The 16,707-nt window shown below is 31.7% G+C and overlaps 4 protein-coding genes across 4 annotated transcripts in view; 1 reads left to right on the top strand and 3 right to left on the bottom strand.

Annotated features, from left to right (window-relative positions):
* Window positions 1–16,707, bottom strand: part of LOC143430478 (uncharacterized) — a 64,277-nt gene that overhangs the window by 21,331 nt on the left and 26,239 nt on the right. The window lies entirely within an intron of this gene.
* On the bottom strand, window positions 351–4,024 carry Flo1 (flotillin-1). Its single transcript, XM_076908965.1, has 10 exons — window positions 3,841–4,024; window positions 3,538–3,613; window positions 3,291–3,381; window positions 2,902–3,045; window positions 2,699–2,818; window positions 1,881–2,096; window positions 1,500–1,687; window positions 1,220–1,430; window positions 884–1,048; window positions 351–808 (listed from the first exon to the last, which is right to left on the bottom strand). The coding sequence occupies exons 1-10, from the start codon at window positions 3,890–3,892 to the stop codon at window positions 791–793; spliced, it is 1,281 nt and encodes a 426-aa protein (XP_076765080.1). The 5' UTR covers window positions 3,893–4,024; the 3' UTR covers window positions 351–790.
* LOC143422416 (splicing factor C9orf78) lies at window positions 4,343–6,041 on the bottom strand. Its single transcript, XM_076893020.1, has 7 exons — window positions 5,959–6,041; window positions 5,724–5,839; window positions 5,481–5,589; window positions 5,257–5,402; window positions 4,967–5,185; window positions 4,757–4,890; window positions 4,343–4,668 (listed from the first exon to the last, which is right to left on the bottom strand). The coding sequence occupies exons 2-7, from the start codon at window positions 5,837–5,839 to the stop codon at window positions 4,502–4,504; spliced, it is 891 nt and encodes a 296-aa protein (XP_076749135.1). The 5' UTR covers window positions 5,959–6,041; the 3' UTR covers window positions 4,343–4,501.
* On the top strand, window positions 6,279–16,637 carry LOC143430009 (small subunit processome component 20 homolog). Its single transcript, XM_076905962.1, has 11 exons — window positions 6,279–6,379; window positions 6,445–6,725; window positions 6,815–12,037; window positions 12,115–12,370; window positions 12,666–13,271; window positions 13,349–13,912; window positions 13,986–14,168; window positions 14,505–14,832; window positions 14,920–15,350; window positions 15,733–16,002; window positions 16,070–16,637. Exons 1-11 carry the CDS (start codon window positions 6,335–6,337, stop codon window positions 16,217–16,219), a joined length of 8,337 nt encoding a protein of 2,778 aa, XP_076762077.1. The 5' UTR covers window positions 6,279–6,334; the 3' UTR covers window positions 16,220–16,637.

Below are 16,707 nucleotides of genomic sequence, written 5' to 3'. Positions count from 1 at the left end.
AGATATTCAAGTTTTCAGGGACTACACATAGTGGATTAACATCTAAACCACATTGAACAAATGTTAAATATTAGCACTTCCAATTCTAAAATGCTCATACCCGTGAATATCATATCAATACAGTTGGTAGGTATGTATAGCATATTCAGAGGAATGTTTCGGCACATAGTGGTAAAGTTATATATGTATGGACAAAACTGGACCATTTTTGGTCAATACGAGTTTCAAAAAGATATATTTGCATTTATTTCTTTTCTTTCTAAGTGCATAAAAGGCTAATTAATAGAAAAATAATAAATATACAACTTGATACAATTTTGTAACTTATTTTGTTATTTAAAAATAAAAAATTATACTACGATGAGCCTTTAATATTAATTAAATAAAATATACGTTCACTGCCTGTATAACTTAGGCATCCACTGTTAATCTATTGCACACCATTGAAGCGATAAAATGCAAATATTGTGCGAATATGTATTCACAATTTTATAATCTATTTCTCGAAAACGTATACCGATTTGAATATATACCTTGTTTTTAGAATATATCCATTCAAAATATACCTATTGACACTAATCAAAAGTGATTTGTTCTCTTTAATTGATTGGCAGTGAAAATACTGAACTTCTTTTTACATCAATGAAACGTCATTTAAGTTAAAACTTATGGATTGACTCTAATATATGCAACAGCATATTAAAACAAATGTTTATATCAAAGACTCGTTAAATACTTAGTACGAGTATGGATGTGGTCAGGAAGTATTTAAAATTCTTGTACCATTTGTTTAAGCAGCATGAACAGACTGAAAGCAAAAATTTATAATTGGATTTTTTTCTACCCATATATTTCAAACACGTGAGTCAGTGGTTAAACGTACCTTTGCAATGTCCACGCCTGTCAAATTTTTTACCAATTCTGGCACGCGCGTCACGATGTTAAGCACTTCTTCGGTTAATTTTTCTGCTCCGATAACACCGTTTCCGCTAGAAACCATTGTTATTTTTTTTGCTTGTGACAAAGGTGCTGCAACCTCAGCTGCGACCTATAAAATGTAATGTATAGAAGTTTGTGTCATTTACTAAAATTTATTATGAATATATTCAATGCATACAAAGTTCATGTAAGGAGTATACTTTGCACATAGAAACATAATAATCTCAAAGGAACAGTCATTTACACATTGTACAAAGGCTAAGAGTAAGATGCAATTAACCTTTGGAAGGGTGTCGAGCATCATATCTATCATAGCAGCACTCTTGTACTCGTTCCACGCGGCAGCTTTCTTTGCCATTTGTTCTGCCTCCGCTTTAGCTTTTGCTTCAATAGCGAAAGCTTCTGCATCGCCACGTATTTTAATGGCTTCTGCTTCTGCCTCAGCCTCCATTACTAGCCGCATTTTGTTAGCTTCAGCCATCTTTTCTAATCTGTCGGTATTAACATACATTTTAACAATTTTTTATTGATTAGCTATCTCAACAAGATATACAATTTACCTATATTTCTCTGCATCAGCTGGACGTCGTACAGTTGCATCCAATTCTCTTTCACGTCTCATCATTTCTTGTTCTTGTACCGCAATTTCTTGTCCACGTTCTACTACTTTTATTTGCATTTGTTCTTCCATGATTCTTTGCTTTGTCTTTGCAGCTTGTAATTCGAACGCCATTTCGGCCTCTGCTTTCTATATTACAGTGTAATAAGAATTATCAAAAAGAGACATAAGTCTACTGTCATTTAAATCAGGAATGAGCCAACTTTACTCATTGTGGATCAATGTTGAAAATTTAATTATATGGAGGAAACATTTTTCACTTGACGAAGAACGAGTTGTTCTCAAACCTAATTTAAACAATAACGAATATAAAGAAACCTACTTTCGTTTGCACTTCAACATCATATGCGGCTTTCTTTAATTCGAAATCTCGCTGCGCTTTAGCAATCTCGGTATCGTTAAGGAAACGAGCAGCCATTCTTTGCTCTTCAGCAATAGCTTCGCGAATCTGAGCATCTCTACGAGCTTCTGCTTCTCCGATTCTTGCGTCACGCTTCACCTCAGCAGTTCGCGCCATTCCAAGAGCTTTCAGATATCCCTATAAGTAATCAATAAATATTTAATATAATATAATCGCTGAAAATGTTATACTTCCAGTATAAGAATTTTGTACGATGACATTAATATTAGCATTTTAATTTGAATTTAGCCTGAATTACACAAAGGCAGCATACAATAAGAATATCACACATATTTGAATAACAAAGATTTGCGAAGGTGTATAGATAATGTGCTACCATTGAAGCAAGCACTTAATATACGCTCTAACTCCCTCATTTATTCAATTATTAATCATTTATTCTAATATTGTTTGTACAGCAGTGCATCAGCATTATATGTAGTGATAAAACAAAATTTGAACGTACCTTTGCCCCCTGCAAGTAGCAAAACAAAAATGTATTCAATATTTACAGTGTACAACATTAGACTACATTAAACTCATATTAATAAAAAAAATATTCCTTATAAGTATCATATAACCATTTAAAGGGGGACTTTTCACACCAAAAAGATTTTATGTAGATATATCATAATCTAGTGTTTGCAATATAATTTTTTACTTTTTGCATGAAAATTCTTCCTAAAAAAAATTCTTATTTTTCAACATAAAACTAATATTTTTATAAAGGATTAACTTACTTCCTCGTCTCTAATATCTTTTAAAGTGTAGGACACAACAGTAATCCCCATGTTAACTAAGTCACTGCTAGCTACTTCAAAAACTTCTTTGCTGAATTTTTTACGATCTTTATATATCTCCTACAATGCAGAAACAAATATTAAAAAAAAATTAATGTTTATTTTCAAGTTAGGAGCATTTAATGAAATGTTTTTCGTTATACCTCCACAGTCATGCTACCCATTATTGCTCGTTGATGTCCCTCTAAAGTTACGAGTGCAATATTATGAATTTCGTCTTCAGTTTTCCCAAGAAATTGTTCACATGCTGTGGATAGCATTTCTTCGTTTTGTCCTTGTATCTTGACCTATAAACATGGACAGAAATTCTCATTCATTTGATTATGTATCAGTACTGTATGCTATCTGTGTATAATCAATAGTTCTATGTATCTATAATTTATGAGACATAGAATACACATAATCTCTAGAAATATATAAAATATTAAAAGTAAAGCACATGTTATAATATTCAGATGAATTTTATTTATGTAAATATTAATTGGCACAAATAGTTTAATAAACATATCACAGAATCAATGCTTTCTATTACCTGTGCAATTCCTGTTACAGATATTGGTACACCTTGACATGTGTATACAGTTGGGCTTTCTACTTGTAGCGTCATGGTGTTTAATGAGATTCTAAAAATGCAAAAGCTATTTATAGTAAACTTTAATTAAACTTTTAAATATTAACTATAGAAATACCTCTTAAGTATAATATATTAAAAAAAGCACAAATATAATTACTTACAATGTAGGATGTTAACTTTATAAACAATTAAACAATTTGCTTACTTTTGTACTTGCTGAACAATAGGCCACACAAATACTCTGCCACCAGGTACTAACAGAGGTTTGCTGTAGCAACATCCTTAAAAAAAATAGGTAAAAATGAGTAAAGTGCAAAATAATGAGTGAAAATGATATTGAGTTAATCAATCCTAATTAATGGTACAATACGTAATTGATTTTTTTACTTCATTAGTAAACTTTCGAATCAATTAATTCGCAAAGCGCTCCTCCCATGTTAGCTTGCTTATATTGTGCAAAAATTAAAAGTAATTTGCGATAAACATCGTATATAATTTGTATGATTACCTGATACTACGAGAGCCTCATTCGGGCCACAAGTAACGAATCCGCAACTCATTTTACACGCGTAGAGAAAAACAATAGTGACGGCAAAATTTAAAGGGATCGAATTTCAATGTAATTCCTCTATAGTCAATTTACGTTGCTACGATGTCGTCATTCTGTGGGATCGTATCAGAGCTTATGCCGAGTTTACAATAAACCTTGGCCACTGTATACTGTGCCTTGGTTATACAGAGTGATTCATTTATAACACAACCGTGCGCGTGCGGGGTTACACGGATTAATCATTGCACACAATCAAGGATTGTACTGCCCTCTATGAGCTATTACTAGTAATATACAATTTCGGTGCACAGAGAAGGTAAATACATGAATGCTTTATCTGGTTATAGAATTTGCACCATACCCGCATACCTTGCACCATACAGTACATGATTTGTTTCCAGAAATAAGGAAGAATTTCAAAATAAAAACATTTTTTCTTGTTTGAATGTATTTCACGATTATAATTACATTTCAATAAGAAATTTTCTGTAACGACCGTCGGTAGAAGAAAAATTTTTCATTAATGATTCATTAATAACGCAGGAACGAATATTTTTGTAAATAAAAAAGTTGCGTATGCTACAATCTCTTATTTCTTATTTTTATATTAGAAATATTTCTAAAATCGTCTAAATTGTTTTTTAAACCTTTCGTAATGGTAGTCATCAGTTGCTTTTTCACCATTGTCTTTTCTTTTTCCTTTGTAATCATCTTTAGGAGCTGTTACTTTTTTCTTGTCATCTGCATCTTGCCTTGACTTTTGAAAATCTGTGTCTTCTATATTAACTGAAATAATATGTGAAAATTATGTTTATGGGCTATATCAAATAACTTATAAAATAAATACAATTAAAGAACTAAATAAACAATGTACATCTATTATGTTGTACAAAATTCACAGCCATATTTGTTGGTACAAATTGCGAAGGACCATCTTTCTTCCTGTGTCTATCCCAAAGCAATTTTAACTTGGCTTCTTCTGTAGCTTCAATGTTACGAATTTTTGCTCTGCAATTTTAAGTGTCGTTTAAACTACATATACAATTTGTCAAGGAAAATCAAGTTGTATATGGAAAAACTTTACTCAATTCCAAGATCTACTTCTGGAATACCAGACAACATTTGATTTGAAAGCATTTCTTCGCTTCTATGCGCAGAACTTTGTCTCAAATGTTCAGGTACTGCTTGCAGAGCTGCCTCTTCTGGTGAGCAATAAGATCCTTTATCATTATTAGTACCATTTTCTGTTTTACCTTCAGTTTTGCTTTTTCTCTTTGACAATTCTTCTTCAATATATTTTACCCTAAGGAAATTAAAGCAAATATTAATTGCTTGGTTAATCTCTTGAATGTCATACAATATTTTAATTTTTACATTTCCTCATCTTCATCTCGTTTATTTGTTTCCGCATTAAATTGTGTGCCAATTCCTGTTTCGTATGCATCGTTTTGTTTTAATTTTGTATTCTTTAGTGCAGCCATATTTACCATTCCTCCAGTTTTAACGTTAAAAGGATCTGACTGTGAGAAATGAAATTTTCTAAAGGAAAATAATAGCTTTAACATATTTTATTCGTTAATTATAATAAAAAATCTTACTGTTATTATATCCTGTGTTACATTTTCACCAAGGGCTAATCCAACAAGGTTTACACCTTTCGGTCTTTCACGAAGTTTCTGTATAATTTTCATTTCTTCAACTTTTTCTCTAAATAAATATGTATTTTATCATAATTTAATATTGTTTTTGTAATCAACAATAATGAACAATCTAATTATATTATATCCACTTGTTACTGAACCACATAACAACTATTTCATGTATTTCTCATTGTCATTTACCTGACAAACTTATCCTCATTTTCATTATCATCTTCGTCCGATGAAATCTGTCTTTTCCTTAAAGGTTTTTTTACTTTCTTTTTAAATTCTATCTTTTCCTCCACTGTACTGGTCATCTGTTTCAAAAAAATTGTAAACAAAATTGACAAGTAGTATATATTAATTTTTGTAAGCTAGTAATAAATTTTGCAGACACAAATTTATTATATATAAACTAATCAAATTTATGTCTTACGTCGTACGTTTTTAATTGTACTATAAACGCAAGTCACTATATTTGTAAATGAACAATGTAGGATGATGAAAAATTACAAGTGACAACACATTTTATATAAACAAATTATGGTGGCTTAGATTATAGAATAACATTTGTGTTCCATAAATAATAAATTTTCTAGGTGTGCAAGTTAATGGATAATATCTAAACTCGCAGCTCTCGTTAAAACACAACAGGTAGATTTTCCATCTAGGTAGCACTTTTTTTATGATTACGTTACACGTGAAAATTGCACGTGATTTACGTAGACCGGTGTCAATTTAAATTGTATCTGTTTTTAAAATGTGTAATTCAAACTAACGTAAGAGGAAAAGTTTTTGTTTGTTTCATTATCATGAAGAATAAACCAGTTCGGCACAAGGAAGGAAATACGTTTCAGGTATAGAGTGTACAGAAATAATTCCTTCGCGCGAAACTTTTTCCAATCTATTTCATCTGTTCCAGTTTAAAAGATTCTCTGAGAGAGTAAGTGAAATTGACGTCGATGTATTTCATCGTGTTACTCATCGAAATGAGGAGAGCGACGAAGATGTTGAGACGTGCTTTTATCAGACACTTCAAAAATGGAATTACCTTAACCTTACAGAAGGTTACAGCAGTTTTAAAAAGAAAGTCCGTAACATTGTTACACTGCCACAGTTGGTTAATGAAAAGCGATTTGTGATAGATACTTTAGTCGAATACTTGGAGAAGAAAGACATTTTGTTTCTTGAACCAATTTTAGAGTGAGTACCGAAACGCAATGCAATACAGATATAAATGTAACGTAAGAGAGTTATTAATGAGTATTTTTTATGTAAAACTTTTATTACAGATTAACAGTGGCTGTATCTAAAGATTTGCAAAAAGATTTTTATGAATACTTTCCTAAATTTTTAACTGTCATTATTGATTTATTACAGACAAAAGATACAGAACAAATAGAGCTTACATTTACATCGTTAGCTTATCTGTTCAAATTTTTATGGAGATATTTGGTTAAAAATGTTAAAACTGTGCTCAATCTATTGTTACCGTTATTGGCAGATACTCAACCACCTTATATAAACAGCTTTGCAGCTGAAAGTTTTGCATTTGTGGTACGCAAAATTAAGGATAAAGATTCCTTCTTAAAGACGGTACTGCATGTATTGACAAAAAATCCTAACGGAGTACCAGGATGTGGTAAATTATTATTTGAAGTAATATCTGGTATACCAGGACAATTTCACTCGTGTGCAGAGCAAATGCTTTTATTATATTTCAATGCACTATGTGATGAATCTCTGAATCAAGGATTAATGTTCGATTTACTAAATGAAATCATTAATTGCTTGCTACAGAACATAAATTCACAGAAATCTCATATATTCTGGTCTGCACTCTTAAATGTCATGGACACATTCATTGAAAAAACTAAGCATTTCCAACCAAAAGCTGGAAGAGAGAAAAGTTTGATTTTATTGATGCAACTACTGAATACAGTTATCAGTTATAGAAATGGGAAAATGATTATAAACCCTGTACCTTTAACTAAGAAATTGTTACAGATTTTAGACACGTTTCAAAATGAAAATGATGTGTTAGAAAAGACTATAAATGTATCAGTTGCTATACTTTTGGCTGACCATGTTAAATTAATGCAAGAAACAGCTAGTCAAATATTATTAAAAGTTATGTCTGTGGAAGATATTACATTATTGTATAACGCTGTTGAAAGTTTAATCCACTATTCATCGTTTGAAACATTAGTATTGCCGCACATAATACGACATAGTATTTTCATTGGTTTCAATGATAGTACTTTACAGTTATTTACCAAAATAATTAAAGTAAAAGCTCCATTATGCTTGAATGGTATAAATTTAAACAAATGGACGAAATACATTCTGGATATACGAGGTATAAAGCCTAACAGCATAAATTTTTTGCAGAAAGAGTTCGAAGTCCTTCTTGAAGGCAATGTATCGACAAACATAATAAAAATGTTAATTATTTTGCCACACTTGAAACCTTTACCAGAAGAATTTAAGGACATCTTGAAAAAGGGAATATTATTTCTGTATAAGCAAATACTAACTACATGCACAGAAAGTGAAATGAATAAATTATGTTTCACATTTCTCATAGCTTTAGAGGCAGCAATTCACATTTTCGAAACAGAAATCCTGCACGAGTTTCTAAAAACAAATGATGTGAACATATTTGACTTAATTATGAAATATCCTGACAATAAGTTTATTTTGAACGCAATTGATTTATTTGTAACTTACTATGGCACCACGAAGTATCGGAAAACATACGTAAATGAAATTTTCTTTGATAAATTAAATAAAACTATCGCTCATAAATTGAGTTCACCTTTCAGTGAAGTGCGTTTAATAGTAGCTCATTTATATTCTCTGTTTTCTGATATCAAGGAAATAAAATTGTCAATTACAAATGAAGAAGTAGAAACGACAGCTATGACGCATATGTTCTTAGCAGAATGTGAGCCTATAAGTGTGCAAAGTTATCGGAGCAAATTGCTACATTTACAAGCTTTGTCATTTGACAATAACGTAGTGGCAAGTTTAGACGATAACTATCATGATTTTCCATTACGATATTTATTAGGAAATCTCTATATAAATTTTTCATTATTATGGGAACCTGTGAGCAAGACCATAGTTACATACGCGACCAAAGAATGCGAACAGTTTTGGCCTATATTCTTGGCCGAATTGAAAAGTAATCAGGATGTAACTAAAAGCTATGAACCGTCCTTTGACTGTGAAGTTATTTCTGAAATAGAGAATGCGATACAAAGAAGCAATGACAAACCAGACTACGAAAATCGTAAAATTCTTTTATGGAAATGTATGGCAGATTTTTCACATTTTTGCGAAATGAAAAACAGAGACATAACGGGCTTATTTATCAATTTTGTGAATGAGAACTTTTTTAAGACGAATTCCGAGGATGCTAAGTGTTGCAGCATTTTAAAAATTGCAGAGTTGGGTGCAACTGATAATATAATCGAAAGTGATGCAGAAAATGAGAGTGATGACGCGACTGAAGAGAATGCGGAAAATGAGATAGAAAGGAAAGAAGCAACCTTTTCTACAAACATAAAATTGCGACGAATAAATAAAGAGTTTAAGCGGGCAAATAAATGTGTACTAAGAAAAAACTACAAAGTACAACTACTAATTGCTCAACTCAATATTTTTGAAAAGATGACGAATCCAAGAACATTGTACAGGGAATCGGAGATTCAGAAAATTTATTTGGATTTGTTGTCGTCTAAAAATTCTGATATACAAAGAGGTGCTTTAAATTGCCTCCTCACCTATAAGTACAGGTACTTATTACCTTACAAGGAAAATTTGCTTAATTTAATTGATGAAAAAAATATGAAAAATGAATTAATACATTTCAAGATTGATAAAGAAAGTAACATGATACTGGACGAGCATCGTAATGATTTTATCCCGATATTAATGAGAATAATTTATGCGAAAATGGTTACAAAAACAGGAATGCGAACTGGTGGTAAAGCTGGTGGAACTCTAAAACGAAAAATAATTCTACGCTTTTTAGCTGGAACACAAGAAGATGAAATGATTATATTTACGAAAATGGCATTTAAACCTTTTAAGAGATATATATCAATTGAATCAAGCAAAGAAGTAAACCTGAAACAACTCACGCACGATATTATTACCACTGTGGATTTGAACAATGTTATACCACCTAAACGTTTACAGAGCGTTGTAAATTTGCTTGGTATTCTGATAGAACAATTTGGTAGTAAGATGGCAAAAAAATTATTACCTTACTTACTCGATCTTGTAATATGCATTTTGGCAGAAGTAACTGGCATTTTACAAAAATCGGATGAAGTTCACACTGGCTATTTGACCTCAATTAAAAATGTGAGAACAAGTTGTATATTGATATTAGCAAGATTTTTTAACCATTATGAAAATTATGAGTGGAGTGAATACGAAATGGATGCCTTGTTTAATGTAGCTGTATTTCCATGGTTAGAAAAGTTACCCATGGAGGGTATTCACAGTCCTACTCCGTTACTGAAACTACTTATGGCCTGGAGTCAAAATTCACGTTATTATCCGCTATTTATAAAACATCGCATAGACAATAAGACTGTTCACCCTCTTCCATACATAATGCAACTTTTATTGGGTCCAAAAACTCATATATCTGTAATTAATGCTATTCTCGAGATGATTGAGAAAATGGTAACGTTGCAAGACTATGGAAAGATAAATGAAAATGACATGGAAGTTGATGCACCTTTTGTTCCTTTAACACCAATACTTAACAATTTACTTGACATAAACGAGGAAGCCTTATCTAGTGGCATTAATTATGGGTCCGCCATACTTCTACCTCACGTAGTTAGTATTTTGGAATTCATTAAAAATAAGCTTGAAAAATCGAACAAAGGGATAAATAAAACTGAGTTAGTAATTTTATCACGTATTTCGGAATTTGTCAAAGATCCGGATGCGTCTGATGTACTTCTAACTCTTATTTTACCTATATTAACTAAAAAGGCTGGAGCAGGAGAAGGAGAAGAAACGATTAACGAATTAATTACAACAACAATAAATCTTATAAGACAAGTAAAGGATCCAACAATCCATATGCGCGCAATTTTACCTTTATTAGCTATAATATCGACTATTCCTACACGCAAGTTACTCTTGGAACTTTACAAAACTATTGTTGAAAAAGCTCCAGAAGATTGTCGTGAGAACTTGATGAGAAATTATGAGTTATTAAGTGCTGTCAATGCATGGGATCGTAGGTGGATCGATCAACCAGATTTCCAAAAAAGATTGGACGCATTTTCTGAAATTAACAACGCGATAGAAAAGAATGAGATTACATTAGAGTTTGGTGTGGCAATTATTTACAATTGTTATTATTTCCTTAAGAATGAAGCAGACTTAGCAACAAAAGATAATGCAGGGCAGTGTCTTAAAGTTCTTGGTTGTAAATTGGCAAAAGAACATAAAGAAAGTACCGTGAATAGACGTTATTTAATGGATGATACAATTTTGGCACTTACAAGGAAAGGGATCGCTAGTAAAAATGAGACTGTTAGACTTCAATCGATAGCATTTTTAGGCCACATGGCTATGGAATGCCCAGAAGTGCATCCTGTTTTACGAGACTTATCACTGCTAACTAATAAAGCTGATCCAGAAGTGGATTTCTTCGAAAATATGCAACATTTGCAGTTACACAGAAGAGCTCGAGCATTGCTTAAATTTTGCAGTGTAGCCAAAACATTGAAGAAGAATCCAAATCCGAGAACATTGACGCAGTTCGTTCTTCCTCTAGCTTCTTCATATTTATGCAATGAAGCTTTCATGCAAAAAAATAGTATTATTGATGCCGCAATAGAAACAGTTGGTACTGTATGCAGACTTTTACCGTGGCATCAGTACGAGATCATTTTGAAACATTATCTGGAAAAACTGAGAAGCTCCATTCAATTCCAAAAACAACTTGTTAGGATTACTGTTGCTATTTTAGATGCCTTCCATTTTGATATATCAAAGTGTAAACCTGTAGAAGAATCTCCAGAATCAAATAATACCAAAGAAATTTCTGAAAAGCAGACAATTTCTAATATAAATCAAGAAAAAGATGAAGACACCAATAAAAAAAATAACGATAAAAATATGGAAAATGAAATGGATGAGAAATTAGAAGCTTTAAATTCTGAAAATATAGATAATGTCGTGGAAATTACGGAAAATACGGAAAAAGGAATAGAAGAGGTACCTGTAATGGAAAAACAAATCGTTCTTTCACAGAGTGGTGGACACCGAGTTGTTTTTAGCATATCGAAAGAATTATTACCACAGCTTCATCGTTCCATTATAGCAAGAACAAATCGTGAAAGTAGTCATAAAGTTAACAAGAAGAAGGTTGCGATAGACAATGAAGAAGAAGAATTAATGCGAGTTCCCATTGCGCTTGCTTTTGTTAAATTATTACAGAAACTACCGGAACGAATTTTGGACACTAACTTACCAGGGTATGTATACGTATAATTGTCGTATATGAAACTAATAGATAATAAATAGCTATAAAAATATGTTTTAATTGTTTTAGAATTTTCATGAAGTTATGTACATTCTTGAAATCACGCTTGGAATCGGTACGGCGCGTTACCCGAGAAATATTACAAAAAATTATGATAACTCTAGGTCCAAAGTATCTTCATCATCTCTTGAGAGAGATGAATGCTTTATTAACAAGGGGTTTTCAAGTTCACGTTCTCGCATATACAGTGCAATCAGTGTTAGTTGCTCTGAAACCTTATTTTCAGAAATTTGATATTAATAACAACCTTGGAAGTATTCTATCAGTGAGTAGTATAATAAATATATAGTATTGATTATTTGTTGCAAGAATGACATATTGAAAAATTTGTTACGAAAGTAACTCTTGTTGGGAATTTATAGCACTTAAATGACTATATTATCATTTTTTCGTCTTAGTTCAAACTTATCAATTTAGTATTTCAACAAAATGTTGAACTTATTTTTTGGAAAACCATAATTTTCGTTATGTCATTGTTGTTGCACAATTGTTGTGTGTAAGCAACATCAATCTTTTTATATTCATTATATTAATGGATCATGCACTCTTTAAATTACTAGGTATGTAAAGTAGATTTATTCGGGTTAACAGCAGAAGAAAAAGAAGTAATAGGAATCGTGAAAAACGTTTCAGAAGCAAAATCTACGAAGAGTTTCGATATATTTCATATATTAGCACAATATATTACCGAATCTTGTTTAGTGGACTTAATCTTGCCGTTAAAAGAAGTGCTTGTAAAGACGCATTCCCATAAAACTGTGCAGAAAGTAGTGGAATGTTTAAGGAATATAGTATTAGGTTTAGCAGATAACACCTTCATACCGTTAGAACAAATGCTAATATTCCTTTACGGTATTGTTTCTGAAAGCATTCCTCAATTCATGCCTGAGCAGAAGGAAAAACAACTTACTGAAAAGGACGTAGATACACTGACTAGACAGAAACCAGATTGTTTTATCATACCTCCAGAACCGAAGAACAAAATGGGCATAAAAGCTACTTCAAAAATGTCGAAAAATGTTAATGTTCATGTGATCATAGAATTTGGTTTGAAACTTTTCCATATTTTATTAAAAAGAGATAGAATATCAAATGCAGAATTCAAGCCTTTTATAGATCCTTTTGTACCACTCATTAGCGAATGCTTAAAATCCCAACATGTTAAGGTAATTCTACTTTATCATCACTAAAAGTAATGATTAAAATGATTTGCCTAATATAATAATGTAACTCTTTGTTCTAGTTAAGTACTCTAGGTTTACAGTGTCTAAATTGGTTGCTCAAAATGGATTTATCTTCAGTACGAGAAACGATCTCTGATATATGTTCATTTATTTTCGATATACTGCATAAATACGCTGCGGCTGGTTTGAGCAAAGGAGATAACTTTGATTTAGTGATGGCTGGCTTCAAATGTATGTCTGTCATTGTTCGTGATGTGAATCACTTTACAATCAGTACGGATCAGTTGAAAGCCCTCGTCATGTATGCTGAACAAGATATGCACAGCAGTGAGAAACAGGCAACGGCTTTCGGCTTGCTCAAAGCGATAATCTCTCGAAAAATGATTCTTCCGGAAATGTATCTTGTTATGGAAAAAGTTGCGGCTTTGAGCATTACATCTGAATTGGAACACGTTCGGGTACAATCCCGTTCTGTTTTTTATTCTTATATAATGGAATACCCTCTTGGAAAACATTTGAATAAACATATAGTATTTTATTTGACGCAACTCAGCTACGAAATGCAACCAGGCCGACTTAGCGCTTTAGAAATGCTTTACAGTATTGTTACAGGATTTCCAATAGTAAGCTTCTTTGTTTGCTTCTACGAATTACTGAAAATGTGATAGATTATTCATTCGGTGACTACAATTTCAGAAAACTTTGGTCCTGAAGTCAGACTTGATATTTGTGATGGCAGGTGCAAGATTGATAAACGATGATGATCCAACATGTCGCAAATTATGTGCTAAATGTATCAGAGAAATGATCACACGTATACCTTACAATAGGAGGAGTAAACTTTTCGATATAGTTATAGCATGGTTAAAAGATACCAAGGTGATTGTTATCAATCTGTTCTGTACAACATTCATCCACCGCGTAGTGTTTTATAAGAAATTATAATTTGTTTGACATAAACATTGTACTAAGAATGAGACTAGGCTATATGTGTGTAGATTTCTAGAGATTGTTAGCTCTGAACGATATGCGGCCATAAAAACGTGTTTGGTTGCTGCCGATTGTAATTGACGTTTGGCTGTAGAAGCACATTCGATGGCTATTGAATATAGTTGATGCTTATATCGAACAGATTAAAATTAAATCATGTATATAATTTACAAACTATAAAAGTGATATTTATTGCTAAATTATTTTATTTATATGTTATTTCAGGTAATGCATCGAACTTTGGCTGCACAATTATGTGGTATATTTGTAACTGTGGAGAAGGATACTTTCGAGTCTCGTCTGGAAGAAATATTGCCTCTCCTTTTAAAGCAGTTCCACGCAAACTTTGATGATAGTAATAGACCTGGCCGTTTTGTTAGATTACACAGGGAACGGGAAACACAATTGGAAATAAATCGTAACATCAAAGATCCAGAGAGAATGAAAGATCATCATATGTTTCAAGTGCTACAATTGTTACTGAAAATATCGGCCAATTGTACAGCATTCCTTAAAAGTGCGGAATATGCAAGTGCTGTTCATTCTTTCGCTGGTAAATTTAAGATTTAATATTCAATAACATTATCCGGATTTTATTGTTCTAAGCTGTTACTCTAAAATAGAATTCTGTAAATTTCAGAATATAGTCAATCTTTATTGGCGCATCCTCATACATGGGTTCGTTTAGCTGCGTCTCAAATGATTGGTTTTATTTTAGCTGCTCTCGATATCGATAAGATTATAGACGTTTTAGAAAACCCTAAAAATCGTGAAACGCAAATCAATTACATGTATTCAGATCCTGTCACCGTTATAAGAAGTTTAAGTTTAGATTTAGTAGCACAATTGCAACCTGATACGATGGAAGAACTAACTGAACAAACCGTTAAAAATTTAATTTTCATAGCAAGAATTTTGAAATCTATGAAAAGTGCAAATACAGTTGTTAGCGATCAACTCGATGAGGTGAAAGACAAAGATAAGAATCAATTATCTCTTGCTTGGTTGGTTAGAAGACTGAGAAAAGCTGTAAATATAGAAGTAGCCCAAGCTCCTAAATCAATAACAGTGGTACTTTATCTATAGTTATTTTCACATATATATGTATAAAGAGGCCTTCCTGTATCAGAATTCGTAGAAAAATATTAGTATTTAGATAAAGCATTTTCCGTATAATTAAACATTTACTTTTTAACGCTTCATTTATTTAAATAAAGGTTAAAATAGTTAACAGCTGTCTAAGTGTTATAAATTTTGTAGATACGTAAATAAACTTTCTGATAGTTAGATATTATATATATAAACAAATTGTTATGATTAGAGTTATTTTCGATTAATTAGAGAAAGGAATAGTTTGAATATTAATCAATTAGGATAAGGAAGGCACTAATTTTCTCTTTTGTAATATTAAGCAAATATTTAGCATAAAAATGATGTACTTAATTTTTTTTAGCGAACTGCCTACTTTAAATGGGTGGCCGGAATTGTGGCCACAGTATCCATGGAATATTTAAACGTTGTACTTTTTAATCTGATGTCACCGATTGTGCGTGAAATGTCAAACACAGAAGAAAAGAATATCGTTTTAAGACGGTTAGCTAAAGAAGCAGCTATGATGATTAAAAAACGTTTAAATAGTGAAGACTACTCTAGATTATTGTGCCGAATACAGCAGAAAATGGATATTAAAAAAACAGAAAGAAAAAAACTTCGGACACAACAGGTAGATTCTCCTGAATAATGATGATAAAAAAAAATGAGAATAAATATACGAATTTTTTTTATTGCAGTTTGTAACAGATCCAGAATTGACTGCTAAACGTAAAATCGCGAGGCAGCAAAAGAAGAAAGAAGCTAGGAAAAGAAAACTGGATACAATGAGAGGGAAAAAAGTAATGAAAAAACGTCCGAAAAAGGAAGTTGATTTAGACATTATATAAATCTTTTAACTAGACCTAATTTTCAATGTAAAATAGTTCGAAGGAAATAAGAATTAGAAATACTGATTACAGTTTTAAAATATGTAAATTGTAGATATGTGATATTCATTATGCAGCGTGCATGTGATACATTGTATTGTTACAGTAGAATTATGTAGAAATATGCGGGTAAATATGCACATATGTTCTAACTATATTTGAAGCAAATACTTATGTATGTACATTATAATAAAATGCGAAGCAATTTGTATTTCAATGAAAGAATTGGTAATCAGTTCAATTTACATAATAGTTAAAAACAATTGTTATAATCATAAAATCTGTTGAAATGGTATTGTAGAAATTTATTTTAATGTATTCTTGAAGGTGAATACTATCAGCTTTCAATGTTTATCCTTGGAAAGTGCATATACTAAGATTTATTATCATATGTATAGCAGATATTTGTCCTCGAAAGAATTGAAGTGGCATTGTCACGTGGATATAAT

Source organism: Xylocopa sonorina, chromosome 1, assembly GCF_050948175.1.
Source record: "Xylocopa sonorina isolate GNS202 chromosome 1, iyXylSono1_principal, whole genome shotgun sequence".
Lineage (NCBI taxonomy): Eukaryota > Metazoa > Arthropoda > Insecta > Hymenoptera > Apidae > Xylocopa > Xylocopa sonorina.
Note: the sequence above shows the minus strand (reverse complement) of the source record. Positions and strands in the feature narration are given on the sequence as shown.